Below are 20,201 nucleotides of genomic sequence, written 5' to 3'. Positions count from 1 at the left end.
ACCTGAAAACCCTAGAGAAGTAGAAGGCAGTGGGGACACACTACGCCTAGCAAACATCTTTAATCCTTGCACAAAAGATAATGTGAGAACTCGGAAATTACAAAAAAAAACGCTAATAAAATGAGCAGTGGTGTAGAGAGAATAGTCACCCCCCTTATGGTCGCCTGCCGCCGTCGACTGCCGATTTGTGTTGCACTGCGAGCCTCAACAAGCGTCGCTACTCCGGGATGCTCTGATTCAAGAGAAAGGTGCCTGCAACTCATGAAAAAAAATTAATCTCCTCGGGATCCTGTGCCTGAACCACCTAGGCTTATTCCTTTACCTCCGGGATTATCCCTCCACTGTCGGGAGAGAGGTGTTTGTTTGGTTTTTTTAATAAATAAAATAAAAAAAAAATAAAAAAATATATTAAAAAACGGCTGGCCGTCGTCGGCTGCTGGCTTTGGGTGGCCGCCTGCTGCGCTGGCCTGGCTGGCCACCGCCGCCGCGCTGGCCTGGCTGGCCGGATATGGTCTAGCTGCCGCCGCGCTGGTCGGATATGGCGTGGCTACCGCCGGCGCACTTCACAGCCCTAGACAGATCTTCAGCTCCACAGCTCCAGACAACGACCTTACTACTAGTGCCGAGACCACACAATTTGACAAGCTCCAGCCGACTCTCTCTTCACAGCCGTTCTCTCACTCGAAGTCGACACCACTCTCTACATTAGACAAAAAGCTTATCTTTCGCAGACAAGCTCCAAAGCAAAAACAACGACATTGCTCACCTACAATGGAACGATTTGGTGTGTGCGATGGAGAGAGAGAGAGAGAGAGAGAGAGAGAGAGAGAGAGAGAGAGAGAGAGAGAGAGAGAGAGAGAGAGAGAGAATTCTTCCTTCCAGCTATGGCCGCCTCCTTCCATAGAGTCGATTGTGGAGATAAGGATAAGAGTTTTTTTTGAGTCGATTGTGGAGATAAGGATAAGAGTTTTTTGAATGGTTGAAAACCATTGAGTGGGCTCCGGTCCCCGGTCACGCATGGACCCGGACCCTGACCCAATCGAAACTCACGCTCTGATACCAGTGTTAGATTACTGTAACACCACTACGGGTGTTACCACAAGAGGGGACAGCCTCTGGCTCCCCACCCAGCCATAAAGAAAGAATGAGGATTGCCCCTCATCCCCCAGGCTATATAGTGTGTGGCCTGCCGTCCACACTAGCCTGGCCGCCCATGACTCCGCATGGGCGTCCTCTCCCACTGAACCCCGGATGGCCACGTCCTCGGCGCTCCGGCCGAGGCGTTGACGCTAAAGCCCCGTCTGGCCATCCGGTCTGCTGCGTCGGTCATAGGCGTTACAGCCTACGTGACACTCAGCTTTCTATTCCTCTTTGATCACCAATGGGAGGCTCAACACCATTACTTTGGAGGAGCTTGTGCCAATGATCTTGGACTAGGAGGAGCAATTTTTGAACCCTCCATAGGGTGGAGGTTCTAAGGCTTTGATTGGCCAACGGTTAAAAGGCCGTAACAACAACAACAAGGGAAAATGGAAGTCTAAGTTCACAACCGAAGTCTTTTGAGAAGAAGCCCCACTCGGATCATGATGCCTTGAAGGTCGAGCGGACCTGTAACCATTGTGGTGGGCTAGAAGGGTCACTATTGGAGGAAATGTCCTCAGCGTAGCACTGAGAAAGGTGCACATTCCTCAGCTGTGCAGCTGCAAAGACTCTAGCTTGTGTGCACTTGGAGATTATGGACATCGGAGCTTCATCTTCTTCGAGCAGAGAGGCGGTTGGTCTCACCATTGGGGATACTCAAGAGTGGATTCTAGACATTGGTGCTTCTAGGCACATCTCCTCCCTGAGAGTTGTTACAGTACCTTTGGAGGCAAACATGTCACATCTTTATTAGTGACAAGTTCACTATCCCGATTCACAGTGAGGGTAGGTTGGATATCATTCCTGATGGGAGAGGGGGGATGCATTCCTCCCCAGTTCTTTATGTCCCATCTCTTGGCTATCATCTTTTGTCAGTGCGTTAGGTTTGCAAGACTGGCATGTGGGTGAAGTTTGATGAGCATTTAGTTGCTATCCAAGACAAAGCAACCGGCTAGGTTGTTTGGGCAGGTGGAGTGGAGAATGGGATTTACAAACTCTCAGCACTCTCTTCTCTTACAGGTACTCAGCTCAGTGATTTATGGCATTTTTGTTTTGGCTACTTAAATGTGGATGCACTGGTAAGATTTTGGGACCAGATGGTGGATGGCTTGCCAGATGTTGGCACAGCAAGTAGGGACATTGTAGTTCTTGCATTTATGGGAAGCAACATAGGGAGTCTTTTATGAAGGAGGCTACTAGGTGGGCTTCGAAACCACTGGAGTTCGTGCACACCTCATCGTTGGGAGGAGCCTTGTATTTCATGCTGATTGTGGATGATTATAGCAGGTTCACATGGGTGTACTTTCTGCCACATAAGGAACAAGCCTTGTATTTCATTCTAATTATGGATGATTGTATAGCAGGTTCACATGGGTGTACTTTCTGCCACATAAGGACTAAGCCTTTGCTTAGTTCAAGGACTGGTATGCTTTGGTGGAAAAGGAGTATGGATTGCAGGTGAAGACTATTTGGGCTAACAGAGGAGGGGAGTTCTTCCAATGATTTTGTGTGGTTTTGTGCAGAGAATGGCATCAAGCAAGAGCTGGCCAGGTCTTCATAGAATGGAGTGGTTGAGCAAAAGAACCAGACTATGGTGGAGATGGCGAGGACGATGTTGGAGCATCATGACCTTCCTCATCCACTTTGGGGAGAGGTTGTGGCTATGGTTGTCCATATCCTCAACTGATCTTGGACAACTCCAGTGCCTAAGGTGACTCCATTTGAGGCTTATTTTGGCAAGAAACCAGATGTGTTCCATTTTCGCATTTTTGGGAGTGATGCCTCTGTTTACATTCCGAAGAAGCAGGGGGAAGCTTGAATCCAAGTCCCAAAAGCTTGTTTTTGTGGGATATAACTCTCGTTCCAAATGCTACAAGTTATATGACCCAAAGCGGAATGAGGTTGTTGTTAGCAGAGATGTTGTCTTTGATGAGCATGTTCCAGCTTCCATTGTTGAGGAGACACTGCTTCTTGGAGAGACATATGAGTATGAGGATGCATCCCAAGCTATTGTTCCAGCTAGCCAATCTTGGTCAATAGGAGAGATTGATCCCAAGGTTGGAGATTTGCCACAGTAGGCAGGCAGCTTTGCGTTCTTTTCGAGTACCGAAGTGGTTGTTGGATACCGTTCAAGAGTCTGGTGTGACGGAGTATCCCTTCGAGTGGACCACCATGGAGGATGGACCTTGAAGAGCACATAGATTTCGTGACAAAAGTTAGTAAGAGGAGCATTTATAGGTAAATTATTCCTTGATGTCTCGTATCATTCAGGACAAGGAGCCTACTTCAGGAAGCTCTTTCCCAAGAGACTTGGAGGAAAGCCATGCAAGTGGAACTTGAGGCCATATAGAAGAATCGTACTTGGGAGTTGGTTCTGAGGCTATCAAAATGGTTAGTCATTGGTGTCAAGTGGGTCTACAAGACCAAGTATAAGTTCGGTGGGTCTGTACAAGCACAAGGCCAGACTTGTGGCTAAGGGCTATGCTTAGTGGCGGCCATGCATTGACTATGAGGACACTTTTGCACCGACAGGTAGGATGGCCATGATTTGAACAATTCTTGCCCTTGCCTCTCATCAACAATGGTCGGTGTATCAGATGGATGTTAAATCTGCGTTCCTGAATGGTGACTTGCAGGAGGAGGTGTATGTTGAGCAACCTCTAGGCTTTGAGATTTTGGGCTCAAAAGGAATGGTTTACAAGTTGCCGAAGGCCTTGTATGGCTTGAAACAAGCTACTAGGGCTTGGAACCAGAAGATTGATGCTTTCTTTTAGAGACAGGGTTTCTAGAGATCAGTTGGAGATTCAAACTCGTATCTCTTTCGGGAATGTGGTATGGTGAGTATCCTCTATGTGGATGATCTTGTCCTCAACACTGGCAGTCATGTGGAACACATAGCCATTACGAAGGCTGCCATGTTAGAGGAGTTTGAGATGATGGATTTAGGCTTTCTTTTTGGGATTGGAGATTTGGCAGACCTAGAGGGGGTTCTTTGTTTCTCAGCAGCGGTATGTACATGAGTTGGAGGATTTTGGGATGGAGAACTGCAAGCCTATTTCATCTCTGATGGACCCGAATACCAAACTTATTGTACATGATCCTTGTGATGAGCAGGTTGATGCCTCTTTATATCGAAAACTTGTTGGTTCATTGATTTGGTTGCTGAACACCATATTGGACTTGAGTTTTTCAGTGGGGATGTTGAGCTCATTTATGCAAACACCTTTGAAGACTCATTGGGACACATGATTGCGGATTTTACAGTATCTGTAGGGTACAAAGGATCTTGGACTCTTTTATAACACTGAAGGGGGATTGAAGGACCGAGTTAGTCTCTCAACTCTTATTGGGGAGGAGATTCAAACACGAGGAGATCCACTTCAGGATACGACTTTACCCTTGGCTCGTGAGCAATTTCTTGGAGTAGCAAGAAGCAACCAACTATTGCCTTGTCTTCCACTGAGGCATAGTATCGGGCTGCTTGTGGTGCTGCTTGCGAGGTGGTGTGGTTGAGGAGGTTACCTGGCGAGATCAGGTTTCGGTCACAGAAGGAGCCCATGGTCATCTAGTGCGACAACTAGAGCTATATAGCTATTGCTCATAACCCGATCTTCCATGCTCGGGCCAATCATATAGAGTTACAATATCATTTTGTTTGAGAGAAGATTTTGGATGATGGTGACATCCTTCTAGCCTTTTGTTCGATGGAGGACAATGCGGTGGACCTCTTCACGTAGCCTCTTTCTGATGCTCCATCAGCACTCCAACTCACTGGCATTGGTTCCACATATAGGACTTGAGAGGGGCTGTTATCATTCATCTCCTGTATGTACCATACTACTTGTACAGAGTGAGGGCCTGTGATGTGGGTGTGCTTGCCCACGGGAGGAGTCCCCATTTTTTACCATTTTATTTCCCCAATTTTGGTAGGCAAGTGTTGTGGAGGTTATTTTCTTTCCCTGGCCATCTTGCAGGAGATAGTTGGCCATGGGGGCCCCACGTTGATGTTGGCCGACCAGGTTATGTTGGTCGTGGGCCAGCTGACCAGTATTGCATGGTCGTGTGGGCCCATATTGGGGCTGTCAGCCTTGTTTATATAGGGCCGACTGGCTGCCCCTTGCCATATATATAGGGGCACTTGTCCCCCCCCCACACACACATTGTATCGGATTCAGGTGTATATAGTAGAGTTTTACAACACTTCTCCTCTCTTGCACTTTTGTGTTTTCTACTCTTAGTTCTTGGTCTCATTTCAGCTGCACATTCTGACAGTCTCACCAAATGTTTGCCAATGTGTAATTGAGAATTTTCTCATGTTGCCAATGTCACCAACATCTTGTCGACACACAAGAATGACATCTAACTTTCAAGATTTTAGTAATAGATATCGACTTTAGCAAAGAGGGGGATAAAAAAGGGTGATAAAGCACTTAAGAGAATCACTAAAGCTAAACATGGGCACACAACCATCTCATGGGGTGAGTTCCATTCTTGAAGAATTTGATAAAGTGACAGTTGAAGAGACTTCTATGGTAGTTAAAAGATGCATGCAATAGGAAACCTTCACATGAAAAATTTAATAGGCAACCTTCACATGCAAAATTTAAGAAGGTGAGCTAAAATGTTACCCTTAATGTAGCATGGGTAGAAATTTTATAAAGCGCTTTTGATTTTTTTTAAAAATACTAGAGAAGAATGAAAGTAGTTTAACTATAAAACTCTTGTGGCGTTCCTTGAAATAATGAACGACTTCTAAATAAGTTTCATAAATTCTCATCCTTAAGAAAGATATCCCATACATCCGCCAAACCTCTTATCACTAGTTTGCCTAGAATCAAGCTAAATTTCAATAGCCTATAGATATAGCAGCATAAGTTGTTAACATCCAAGCCTTCAGCCCTATGTATTTATATGTAGAATAAGACTTTGATGGATTGATGGACCAACATTTCTTGTTTAGTTAACCATGTGCACAACATCCAAGCCTTTAGCCCTATGTATTTATATGTAGAATAAGACTTTGATGGATTGATGGACCAACATTTCTTGTTTAGTTAACCATGTGCACAACAAACCGATTGCCATTCCAATAACTTTGCCCCCCTCTCAATAATATTTTACCATGAAAAGTCATCCTTCTTGTGCATAATTTTAATCTTTCTTATGCCAACCTTATCATAACAAAGTTAATGGATTAAGTATGCATGTAATACCTACATCAATTGGAACAAGAAGCCTCTGGAAATTTGTAGTGGTACACATGCTTTTGGACTTGCTAGCCCCTTGATTGCAAATAAGATTTATGTGGAATTCACTTTAACCTTTGTGATGAGACTTTTGGACTTGCTAGCCCCTTGATTGCAAGGAGAACATGCTGAAAGCTTTCTATGAAAAAGAGAGGGAAGCTTTTACCAATTCAACTGTTTATCAATGAAAGTACTCGTGTAGACAGGGAAATGACATATTTCCCTTCAATTATAGTTTTAAGGAGAGACCTGCGCCACCTCCTGCCGACCATACCTTGGCATGTTTCCCTATGATTATAGTCTTGAGGAGAGACCTGCACCACCTCATGCCAAGTATACCTTGTGTACGTTTTTGTTTTTTCTCCATTTACACATAGATACATGATGGTTGTAGTCAAAATGATTAACTTGATCAATGTCTGATGTTGGTTAACATGTTGATGTGTAAAGATTCTACACGATAGGTGCACACTTTTTGGATTGCATTAATCTTGTGTCTTTTCAAAATGTTGGCTTTTATTCTTTGCAACATTTTGATTAGTACTTTACATGCTTAGGCTAGTATCAATGGCACCATTGAGCAAGCTAGTATGCCATATTTGTTTTTTTCAAAGCACCATTGAGAATAATGAATCATTCATTAATCAATGCACCAAAATGTTTATAGCAGCATAGTTGAAAGGCGATTCGTTGAACTGTTGTATCTCAATAAAAACATATAAACATACTCTAAAATCTTAGTATCTCCCTCGTATTGTGTGCGTTTTAAATATAATGAAAAACCACATGCACAGCTGCCCAAGCATTCTAGTTACAAAAACTTAATAGGTACTATTTGTTGAAAAGAAATTTCTCTCTCACACACACACACACACACTCTCTCTCTCTCTCTCTCTCTCTCTTTCTCGCCTATCTTTGTTTTTTAAAAGCAGCAGTGAGAATTAATCATTCACCAATCCATTAATGCACCATGTAAGGATAGTTGTAAGTTAGTCTGTTGAATTGTTGTGCCTCAATACATACATTAACATACTCTCAAATCTCAGCATTGCACATTTTAAATATACATGAGAAACCAGGGGCGAAGCTCTCTCTCTCTCTCTCTACTTTTTCTTCTCCATCTTTTCCATCTCTTTCCCCACCCTTGCTTTGGGTTGTTTAGAAGTCCTAACTTTTTATAAAAAATAAAAAATAATTACTATACTTTTTTTTTTCAAGGCATAAGAGTTTGAGTAAACAAGAGTCTCTTCAATTTCACTTCATGAATTTTAGAAGTGCTAACTTTTTATTAAAAAACAAAAAACAATTACTATACTTTTTTTTTTGCAAGTCATAAGTTTTTGAGTAAACAAGAACGGTCAAAAACAAAACTATTAAAATTAATTGATCCCAAGGCTTGCTTTAATAAAAAAACAACTTGAAAATTGAAATCTCTGCACGCGTGTTTGTTTGTGTGACTATAACTATTATTATTATATTATTATTATTGAGATAATTGATTAATGCAAGGCCAAAGAAGCATTATTATTATTATTATTTTGAAAACCTTCACATCTTCAATTAAAAATTAACTGATCAATAATCTTGTCGGGATCTACTTTTATATTTTGAAATGGAAATTTTATTTTCCCCAAGTGAAATTATTTAAATATTCATCGCAAGTTGCGCTGCTTTCTCCACACGTGTTTGTGCTTGCGCACGCGCGCGCCTGTGCGGGTGCCCGCATCAATTCTGCTGGTGCTTTGCAGAGTGCGAGCTGGGCTAGAGTTAGCTGCAGTCAACAAGAGACCTTGAGAACAGGTAAGAGCCATTGCATATCGTTCCATACGAGAGAGAGAGAGAGGGAGAGAGAGAGAGAGAGAGAGAGAGACATAGCCATGGCTTATTTCTGAAGCTAGACAGGTATGGCGCCCTAGTTCTGAAGCCAGAGAGGTGGCCATGACCTCACAGAGAGAGAGAGAGAGAGAGAGAGAGAGAGAGAGAGAGATGGATGGATGGATGGATGGATGGCATAGCCATGGCCTTCTAGACAGAGATGGATGTTGCGGTGGCCTGGCTTGGAAGCCGGAGAGGTGGCCATGACCTGGTTCTTCTGGAGAGAGAGAGAGAGAGAGAGAGAGAGAGAGGGAGAGAGGCACGGCCATGGCCTGTTTCTGAAGCTAGGGAGAGAGAGCGAGAGGGGCCATGGTCATTCCTGTTCCTGATGGCCATGCCTGTTTCTGAAGCTAGAGTGAGAGAGGGTTATGGCCATGGCCTGCTTCTGAAGCGAGAGAGAGAGAGAGAGAGAGAGAGAGAGAGAGGATGGCCATGGCCTCGGCCTCGGCCTCCTTCAAACCCCACACCCCCCAATTTCCAAGGGCATTTTCCATGCTCTCTGTGTGTGTGTGTGTGTGTGTGTGTGTGTGTGTGTGTCCTAGCCTGTTTTCTTTTATTTTCAAGTTTTTTTGGGCATTTCCAAGCCTTATCTGCCTTCTAAAATCCTCCCCACCATGGCAGAATTTCTCTAAAGATGCAAGGAATCGCCAGGGTTTTGTCCCTCAAGAGCCGGGTCCTGACAGAATCAGTGCTGCAGCATGTTCATGTGGCTGGAACCCCAGCCATTTTTGAGCGGCGGCAGCCAGAGTCGGGAGCACCAGAGCGTCTGGAGGAGCATGGCTTTGAGAGTACCACAATCTCTGACATCCTCAAGTCCAAAGGTGAGAAAGCAGATGGATCCTGGCTCTTTTGTAAAACGGACGACACGGTCTATGAAGCCGTCAAATCTGTAAGCACTGCTCCATCACTTTATTTCAACTCTCTATATACATGCTTGCTGGCTTTGCATTTGTGTACATGTGTGTGGCGGTGTTTGAATGGTGCATGCATGCGTTGATTTATGGGCGTTTCAGATGACTCAACATAATGTGGGAGCTCTTTTGGTGGTAAAGCCTGGTGGAAAGGATGTCATTGCAGGCATCGTTACTGAAAGGGGTCAGTTTTATCCTTAAGGTGTTTTTGTATGTTTGTCATATCCACCAGGATGGTGCATACTGATCACTTCAGCTTGTAAGCACATGAACTTGCTTGTACTCAATGGTACTCATAATGTGAGAACTTTTGAAAATCTCTCTTTCTCTCTCTCTCTCTCTCTCTCTCACACACACACACACACACACACACCCCCCCCCCACACACACACGTATATATATATTTTGTGCATCCAGCTTGCAAATGGCTAAGGTGGGGGGCATGTTTGTAACTTTTTGTTTGATATTTTGAATAGATTACTTAAGAAAGATCATTGTCCAAGGTAGATCATCCAAGACAACCAAAGTTGGGGACATCATGACAGAGGAGGTGTGTGTGCATGTCATTGTGGCGGTGTATGAAATTGCTTGGCTCAGAAACATATAGTTGTCGTGTGAGCTTCATACAAGGAACAGCTGCTGAAAATAATGTCTGTTCTTTTCCATTTTCAGAACAAGCTTATCACGGTGACTCCTGACACTAAAGTTCTCCTAGCCATGCAGTTGATGACAGGTAAAAAACGAAGATGACAAATTTTCAAGGTTGAAAATGTAGTGTCTGAGGGCTTTTACATAAACAACCAACATTTTTAGGATGTGGACAGGCTTGATTGCAGTTTATGAGCTGCAGTCCCCAGCCCCCGCTGTCAGATTTCTGACAGCGAGAACAGGTGGGCTGTATGTGGAATGGCCGTGATTAATTATGCTAAACTGCATATCAAATGGTTAAGGTTTTTTGGTGTAGTGAAATGCCCTAGGAATTGCACACTTTTTTAGGGCAGCATTAAGGCTAACCATGGCAAGGATCTATTGAAGGACTACAGTTCACATCTGTGGGTTGTGCTTTTTGACAGAGAAAAGAATCAGGCACATCCCTGTGATTGAAGGAAAGGAGATGAAGGGAATGGTTTCGATTGGAGATGTGGTTCGAGCTGTGGTGGACGAGCATCGTGAAGAGGTCAAGCGCCTGAATATGTACATCCAAGGCGGATACTAGTATGAACCTGACAATTTGGTGCTTCCCCAATCTATGTTCATAAAAGCTTCAAATTCCAAGCTAGTGTGGAAGTGACGTTTTGGTGTTCCGATGTGGTCCTTTTAATAGATTCAATTCCCCGTACTTGAAGCAAAACATATACATAGTTGAGTTACCCTTTCATGGGAACAAGTGGTCAAATGCTGATACAGTCTCTTCACATTTTTCTACCTGCCATCGTGTTTCGCTGTCTTTCAGGTAGGCACATCTGGTGGTTCTAGTATATCATGCTAAAGGTGGTGTGTCAACATGAACCTCACAAGGGGTCATGCCATAGTGACGATAAAGGTTTGTACAGTAGCTTGAAAGCTAATCAGCTAATACAGATGCATATGAGCACAATGAGTGATGGTCGTTAGTGCTGTTCTTGTTGGGTACTTATCAATCCAGCTTAAACAAAGGGGGATACTTGGCTCTTAAGTCTTGGTGCATCATGCAGAAGTGACCTTCAGTGTGCCGCAGAACATCTATTAAGTTGTACTGTGCTCACCAGCCAATCTTGAAGAAAACTGGTTTCTAGATGGCATGGAGGTTGTCTTTCTTATGGCCGGACCTTCTTTGTTATGTTTAATAAAGGTGAAACTGTATATATTAAGTCTGTCTTTTGTGCAGTTTGCTCTTTGGTGTTGGTATGACTAATCCATTTAGGCATTGTCAGAGCACGCATGTATCATTTCCAATACAACAGTGCAGTAACGAACTGCATGAAGCAGGTGCATGGACTGGTTTAAGTTGCCACCACACAAACTTCCAAGAGCAATACTACACAAATTTTCAAGAGAAATACTCCACACACACTCATTTCAGGATACACTGAATCGAAATAGAGAAACCATCACTTCAAACAACTTGCACCACATGAGGATAAGTGAGCTGCAGAACTATGAAGTTGAGTTCTCATGACTACCACATGGCCTGTATACAGTATTGCTCTTGGAAGTTTGTGTCTCCTTTTGTTTGGTTTCCAAAAACCCTAAAGAAGCTTAAGGAATGTGAGTTGGCCACATCTTGTTGCTTTCTTGAATCACTGTGCAGTGTTGTGTTATTTGCATCATTTTTTACTCTCTCAAAGCATTTTACATTCTCACTTTTGTCTCTGAAAGCCTCGGCCTAGATTTTTATTTCTATTTTTTCTTTTTTCTTTTCCCTTTTTGGGGGATTGTTGGGGGGAGGGGGGGATTGTTGTATTCTGGTGTGGGCCATGATTGACCATGCCCTACCAAAGCTTCCATATACTCTTGATTTGGGCCCATTGCCCAAGGGTCAACAATGCAAGGAAAAGCAATTTCCTTTTGCTTAATTTGAGATTAAGAAAGAATTTTAATGGGTGGTGAGCTAAAAAGAAGCCATGGTTTTACCAATGGTACAAGAAAAGCAAGCAAAAATGAAGATGTGAATTGGCAATTGTGGAGTAAAAAAGTAATTTGTAATTAATTAGAAGCATATGACAGATTAGAAATTTATAGTAAACTTGACTCAATTCACCTCTTCTTGGAAAGGGAGGAACAATTGGGAAGATTGGATCGCCTTACGTTTTTGTGGTGGCTCTTATGGCTACCAAGAGCCATTGTGAAGCTATGGCCATTCTGATCCAGGGAAGAAGTAAGCTACAAAGATGAAGTTAAAATCAAACTCCACTAAAGAGCAAATGCGTTTTTAAAAACATAAAAAAAGATCTCTCTCTCTCTCTCTCTCTCTCTCTCTCTCTCTCTCTCTCTATATATATATATATATATATATTATGTATAATATAATAAATATCACATTTGGGGAGAAACATTTTGTTTTCAACATCATAAGAAAACAATTGTTGCAACCAAAAAACAAGATGTGAATTGGCAATTGTGCAAAGAAAGAGTAATTTCAATGAATTAGAAACATATGAAGCATTCGATCGAATTATTTTAGCCAACAATGGACCCCTCATTGATAGCCCTTGGCCATTAAAAAAAAGTCAAGTAGTAACTAGGCCAAAATATACCTAAATGCAATTAGTCACTCTCTATAAGATGAAACGAAAATTACCTTTGTGTAGCATGCAACACATACAAGAGTTTTAAGGAGCTTGTATAATTGCTTCTATTGCCAAACCTAGAAGTGGAAGTTAATGATTCCTTGTGGCTATTAAAGAAAAAGTATGAGCATAAACATTTTTGTACATATATATAGATGTGAAGACTAGTAGATTATTTATTTATATAATTTTATAGGGACTACAAATTGCATATTGTAAATTTATATAGTTATTTTGGTTTTTCAAAACATATATATTGCAAAGGGACATTTCTAGCATGATTATTTTACAATATAATTCAACAAATGTTTATGCAAGATAATATAGTACCATGACCTGGTTGATCCAACCTTTTGTTGACATGAAGCCTCGAAGCATCTATCTTGAGAACAAATTTTTTTTTTTGGTTAACTTGTGTTGTAGACCCTCTAGATTGGACACCTACCATTGGCTATAGTGTGAAGATAACACCTATTAGAATCTCTCACCATCCTAACAATTAAATAGAAAGAATAAAAACCTAATCTACCAATGTCAAATCCCAAATGTCAACTCTCCATAACTCAACCTCACCTAGACTTACACTCAAATATAGATCAATCTAATGAGCAACTCAACCAAGCAAAAGGAACTAAACACCTCATTACAATTAGATAAAAGAAGATCAAGCTTTACCATATGAGGATTCCACACACATGGGGCAAGCTCTCCTTGTGTCTAGTTATACCTCACATCTATTGAAAACTAGGTGAATTCTCAATTGACACAAGGATAAGTCTCATTGGAGATCACACAAGTGGGACAAAGGAAAAAACCACAACCAGACATAAAGAATTGAAGTAGCCTTACTCCATTACCAATAAATGGGTTACAAGCTCATCCAAAGAGTCGCCCAATTCACCATATGCCACTAAATCCATAATCTCATATGCTACAACAAAAATTATCCATGGTGTGCGACTCTATGTAGATAGACTCAATATCTCTATGGTTGTATTTGAACTATAGACTAACCCTCTTGATGTATGGATTTTAATTGAATGATAATGTAGCTCATGGATAGTTTCATGCTAAAATACTTGTTAACACGGTTGTTGTCATTGGATAAGTCGACCACATTCGGCCATCATGGTGGGCATCCACATAGAGTATACAGATTATAACTTTAGTGTGGAATGGCATCATCAAACTTTAGAATTGTGAAGTTATTCCGCCTACTTTTCCTCTTTTTATTGTTTCCAAAAGCTCTTTATTATGATATGATTTTGATCTTTACACATTTTATAGAGTGTTGAGAAATGTGGTGCCAAATAGCACAAGAAGGAGATAGGGAGTGAGTTGAGTAAGCCAAACAAGAGCAAAGGTCAACATGCAGCCACATGAGCAAAGGGAATTATTCCACGTTGATGTACAAGCCCAAGGGTGTACCTCCTCATATAAAAGGGGGCCATTTCAAGCAATACAAATATAGCACTTGCACACATCTCTGGCTTCTTTATGAGTACAAGTCGTAATGTTGTAACCTAATTGTGCTTGAGTCTATTGCACATACTCATCATCATGAGTGTACTTAGGCACCATCCACACTAGATTAGCTTAATCATGTGTCATTAGTAGGTCATTAGATAAACCTTAATCTCTATAGCTATGTGTAGGAGATATCCAATCTTGCCACTATCATTAGCTTGTATTAGTTAATCACTTTGTATTAGCTCTAATCCCACCTCATTATTAGAAGTCTTATCCACTCACTTCACTAATGGTGGAAGATTTCCAAGCTTGTCATTGCCAAATCTCTACACCATTGCCTCATATTGTAAGACTAGCCAATCCTCTCTAGCTTCACTAGCTCATTAGTACTTCATTAACACTAATTACATCATTAGAGCTCTTAAACACCAACCTTATCCATAAGATTAAGGAAGTGGTTGAATTGGCAGCTGAGAAATCCTCTCATTCCCTTGAGCATTACCCAAGATCTTCTAGGAGCATCTTAGCCTTTCCAAGGTGAAGCACTATAGCCAAGCATTCTACTAGATTCGCTCAACTCGCACCGTTTTTCACTCTGTAGTCCTCCAGGCTACCAGACGCTTGTTCTCCTCGCCTACATAAAATTGGGGCAAGTCCTTTCAACCGAGGTTTCTACATGGTATAAGGTATTTACATCCCAAATATTGCATCAAGTTGTTCAATATACTAGCTGAAATTTGCCAAAAACCAGTCAGCAGAATTTACCTCTGTGTGCCTGTTTCATGAGAAATTGTGCTAGATCCACCACTTGGGAAAGTGTGCCTCTTCAAGGGTAAACACTATCACAAAAGCCCCTTCAATTCTTGCATCTATAAGCTCAATTTGAGCCTCCAAGTTTGCATCTTGTTAAGCACCTACTTAAGTTGTTAATCACTATCATTAGTAAGAAATTAGTAAAAATTAAGCTTAATGTAGACTAAAATTTAAAAAAAGAGGGTATATTTGGGCTTGCTAAGCATAAAAGGATATCACACTGCACTTTGGGCATGTTGGAAAGGTCTGAAAAAAACTCATATCTCCGAGAAGTTTTGGCATTAGATCTATCTACTAGGTAGGATTTATTAATCTTGCATTAGCATTTGCATCACCACAATATATATATATATATATATATATATATATATATATATATATATATATATTTTGTTGTTGTTATCCTTGCAACAAGCTTGAAGAAAATCATTGCAAATCAAATTCTATTTTGCATGTGAAATCATGTAGTAAGAGGAATAGACACTACCGAAAGAGGAATAGACAATACCAAAAGTAGTAAGAGGAATAGACACTACCGAAAGTAGTACTCCGGTAAGACCACCTCAAATGGAAAATAGACACATGGCATTAAGCATTGGGAATTTCATCGGGGAAGGGACATACCTTGAGCATATCAAGCACCTCACAAAGCATAATGTGGTTGCACAAAACATTCTCCTTAGCATGCCAAATGCACATACGCATGAGATGACCACATGCATGGCACTCACACATGAAAGGATATGTAATGAAGCACAAATGGGACTTGAGAAAGAAGAATCAAAGCACCAAGCACAAAGTGGCAACAACAAGAAGAATGACGTCCATACTAAAGGACCTGACAAAGAGCCAAGAGTCAAGCCAAAGAGGAAAGACTAAGAGCTAGGAAGTTTTCAACAATGCAAAGAAGGACACGACATCGACATAAAGCATGAACGAAGCAACAAGGGATCTTCATCAAGCAAAAGTAAGGAGATCTCAAGCTAGTAGCACTAATCAACAAAGAAGCTACCAACCACTACTGTAACCAAAGTCATATGTTGTAAAATCCACCAAATGAGTAGGCAAATTGCAAATGTAAAACACTCGACCACCAGAGAGTAGCCAAAGTAGCACCTTGGGGGAGTGAAAATCAACCTGACCCATGTCTAAAGTAACCTTTGAGCTAGAGAGTAACCAAGCCAAAGAGCCTATGAGTTAACTAGCCAAGTTAGAAATGAGGGGGAGTGAAAATATGTTATAAAACTCGCATCTAATCACCTTAAGTAGCCCAAAGATTTGGCACCAAGGGAGGGGTGTTGAGAAATGTGGTGCGTGCCAAATAGCAGAAGGAAGAGATAGGGAGTGAGTTGAGTAAGCCAAACAAGAGCAAAGGCCAACATGCAGCTACATGAGCAAAGAGAATTATTTCACATTGATGTACAAGCCCAAGGGTGCACCTCCTCATATAAAAGGGGGCCATTTCAAGCAATGCAAATATAGCACTTGCACACATCTCAAGCCTCTTTATGAGTACAAGTCTAAATCTTGTAACCTAATTGTGTTTGAATCTATTGCACATACTCATCATCATAATGATACTGAGCCACCATCCACACTAGATTAGTGTCATTAGATAAACCTTAATCTCCATAGATATATGTAGGAGATATCATGAATCTTAAAGTAGAGTTTGTAATTCCTATAATTTGAGCTCTCATCCATATAGTTTGTGATTTAATCTTTTATAAGGATTTTATAACTATGAGGATGAAGATCTATTTATGGTCCAAGATCTACCAAAAGATATCTAAGTTATACACCCTCGATAGTCACTATAAAGGATGCCCTGTACTTAGCTTCACAGCTTAAATTCACCACCATACTATCTTACTGAGCCATGATTTACATGAATCACTAAGGTTCAAGTAAAATCCAGTAGTGGACACTCATGTGTCATAGCCATGATTTACATGAATCACTAAGGTTAAAGTAAAAGCCACTAGTGGAAACTCATGTGTCATAACATCCACCCTAATCAAAAAATCACTAAAATCATGTAGCTAAATATCATCCCTGTGGCATAGAATAGGTAAAGTGACTAAGTGTCCCTTGTAAGCATCTAAATACTCGCTTTGGAGCCTGCTGCTGCCAATGCTTACTTTTGGGATTATACATAAACCTACTCAATCGGGAGACTGCTCTGCAAATGCCTACTTTTGGGACTATGCATAAACCTACTCAATTGGGAGACCTCAAACTAAATTTTTAGCCTTGTGTTACATTCATACATGAGGCACCCAACACTTTACTAATAAAGTGATGTATCAAATAGTTCACTGACATCCTAGAGACTAAGCCTAAAACTTGTCTCTACTAGTGTAGCAACACTCTTACAGTCCAAGACTAAGAAATCTTTGTATATACTTTGATTGTAGCCTCATAATATCATCATCACATTGCATAAGCTAGATGTATAAATAATAATGCAATGATTCTAGATATTTTATCTCAAATGACACATGTAATTCAGCCTTGAAGGCTGAAATCCTCTCCTCATATGATGGCCCAAAAATAATCTTTACTCCTCTTTACATAGGGGGTACTCTTAATTGAATTATTATAAACACCATTTGTAACAAGTACGTGTTTATCTTCTCATACTATGCTATGGGAGCCTACTTAAGGCCATATAAATATTTTCTTAACTAGCATACTTTAGACTCTTTTCTCTTCTTAACAAAACCATGAGACTAAGATACATAAATCTCCTCATGCAAATCACCATTCAAGAAGGCACCTTGATATCCAACCTGATGTATATTCCAACTAGCATAAATTTAGCATACTTTAGACTCTTTTCTCTTCTTAACAAAACCATGAGACTAAGATACATAAATCTCCTCATGCAAATCACCATTCAAGAAGGCACCTTGATATCCAACCTGATGTATATTCCAACCATGATATGATTTCATGCAATAATGCACCTATGGTTGTATTCATCCAAGACATAGGGTTAATGCTACCATCAACTTTACACTTAAGCTTTAAAATCGACTTTGTACCATGGCCTTTTTATCATAAGACAAATAATAAATACCAAGTATCATTTTTTAGGATTGAGGTTTACTCATCCTACAAGGCCTACATCCAATTATCATTTTTCTATGCTTCTTTAAAGGAAATAGGTTCCTCTTAATTGCATATACTAGCAATAAAAACATGATCCACAAAATAATAAGATGCATGATGTGAATATGCATGTGTCATGCTAGGTAAATGAGTAGCTAATTTGCTATCCCATAATGTCTACACATATTCTTGGTGGGTGCATGTGTACGGCTTCCCTTTTGACACTAGCACACTTGGATGATGCATATATGGCTAGCTCATACAGCTAGTAGTTAGGTTCACACTATGGAATGACCATTATATGTTATAGGAGGAGAGTACTTTCCCTTATGTTATTTACTCTTATCTCTTTATGTTAATGGCTATAGAGAAGAGAAAAATATAGAAGAATATTCAGCCACAACCATCCATCTCTCTCTTATCTTGCTCTCTCTTATGTGCATGTGTGTGTGTGTTTGTTTGCAAGCTCAAGCTCTCCCTCTCCCCTACATTTTCTTTATGGTATCGGAGCTCGGGTTCATGTGAGAGTAAAGAGGTAAGCAAGAGGCAAGAATAAGGCAAGCAAGGAAGTGATGTTGTATAAGTAAATGTATTTCTATCTCTTTTCCTCTTTAATTTTGGAGTAACACCTTTGGTAGCTATGAGAGGTATAGGAACTACATAGAAATATTTATCTCATATATTGAGGCATCCTTTTGGTGAAGGAAGAAGATCATATTATGTGAAGATAACTACATTAACTAAGTTTTCACATGTTTAGTGTGATTCGAATACATTTTAAGTCCCATTTTTGGCTCTACAAGTTTTTCACACCAGGCACTCTCTGTGAGAGGTCGATTCTGACTGTGTATGCCCAATTTTTGGTTTGATGTAAAGTTACAGTAAAAATTTGGTTACGGGATAGTCTATGCAGGTAGTCTAAATGTTACAGGTGTTGGTGGATGTATGTTTATGTGACTAGTTCATATATAGTAGCATTATAACAAGTTTATAGTACCACTATTGAAGGTTGCTAATTTTCTACAAGCGTAGAAGGTTTTTCAAGCACTATTCAGTGAGTTGCTACACAAGTAAAGATGTTTGATAGTCTATCACAGATTATGAGCAAGAAGCTAGACAAGAATAACTTCTAGGCATGGAAGTTTGACATGACCAATTTAAAATTTGAAGGTGATATTACACTAAACCCAGGTTTTATTATTATCATTGATCATGTCATGCCATTCAACCACCCCCCCTCCTTACTTTTTTACCCCCCTTAATAACCAAACCTCCGCCCCATGTGGAAGTCGAAGTACTAGTGCATTGGTCAAAGATATGATCAACCTTGAAAAGGTTGAACATATCCTTTAGTCCAATTGAAATGTCTAGGCATTTTCAAAAGTTCAGTTAGAGCATTTGCAATATATGCAAAGTTTCTAACAAAAATTCTTTAATAGCTACACAATTCAAGGAAAGATCTAAGTTCATGTATGCCATGTGGCTTTGGCAAAGTAACTATACATTTTATCTTTTTCGAATTCACACAGATATGACAAGGTATTCAACTTGATCTTGAAAAAGAAATGGCTCTTTTTAGGGCTAGCATAAAGTTGAGATTTTTTCAAGTGTGTAAATACTTTTCCAAGTGTTTCTCATGCTCTTGATGATTCTTACTTAAGACTAAGATATCATCAAAAAACACAACAACAAAAAAATTGAATTTAAGAAATATCATGTTGACACCAAAGAATTAGGCCAAAAGTTAGTGACCCGTCTAAGTTGTGAATGTAGTTTTTTAGACATCCTTCTTTGGCCATACAAACTTGATGGTAACCTGGGAGATTAATTTTTTTGAAACCCCTAGACCCTTTAAGTTTATCAAGTAAGTCATCTACTCTAGGGATTGGGTATCTATTTTTTACTATGATCTTGTTATTTTAAGAGCACACATTTAGAAAGTTAAATTCTTCTTTTTGATGAGAAGGGTTAAAGCTCAAATGGTGAACTACTAGGTCTAATGAAACTCCTTTCTATTAACTCCTCAACCTGTTTTTGGAATTCCTTTTATTCCCTGATGTTAACTCTATGAGGAGCTTTACAAGATGGAGAGTTTCCAACATTATCTCAAATTTATGGTCCTTTGATCTACTTTTAGGTATTCCTAGAGGTAGGTCATCCATGATGCATTAGAGAAATTTGAGAGATGGACTAGTTGGTGTATTAGAAGTAGCTACCAATTGATTACCATATAGATTTCTTTACGATCTTCCATCAACCACATGGTGTGTAAGTTGTAGTTAATGTGTAAGTCATAGTCAATATTTGGGTTATGCCAATGGTATGTAAGTCATAATCAGTCTTTGGGTTATGTTGATGCGTCC

General features: G+C 40.3%; 1 protein-coding gene across 4 annotated transcripts; it reads left to right on the top strand.

The window, feature by feature from the left end:
• The first annotated feature begins 8,030 nt into the window (after positions 1–8,030).
• On the top strand, positions 8,031–11,022 carry LOC147607981 (CBS domain-containing protein CBSX3, mitochondrial-like). Of its 4 annotated transcripts, none has more exons than XM_086789722.1 (7): positions 8,031–8,186; positions 8,883–9,150; positions 9,275–9,356; positions 9,649–9,722; positions 9,845–9,905; positions 10,246–10,387; positions 10,626–11,022. In XM_086789722.1, coding segments are annotated over exons 2-7 (615 nt in total). In that variant the 5' UTR covers positions 8,031–8,186; positions 8,883–8,895; the 3' UTR covers positions 10,627–11,022. The 4 variants fall into 4 exon arrangements, with proteins under 4 accessions (XP_086645848.1, XP_086645847.1, XP_086645845.1 ...); XM_086789721.1 differs by having other exon boundaries at positions 10,246–10,406; XM_086789719.1 differs by having other exon boundaries at positions 10,246–11,022.
• The last annotated feature ends 9,179 nt before the right edge of the window (positions 11,023–20,201 follow it).

The sequence above is a fragment of the Cibotium barometz genome, chromosome 54 (assembly GCF_041138505.1).
Source record: "Cibotium barometz isolate CiBa-2024 chromosome 54, ASM4113850v1, whole genome shotgun sequence".
NCBI classification, from domain to species: domain Eukaryota; kingdom Viridiplantae; phylum Streptophyta; class Polypodiopsida; order Cyatheales; family Cibotiaceae; genus Cibotium; species Cibotium barometz.
This window is presented reverse-complemented; position numbering and strand designations above follow the sequence as displayed.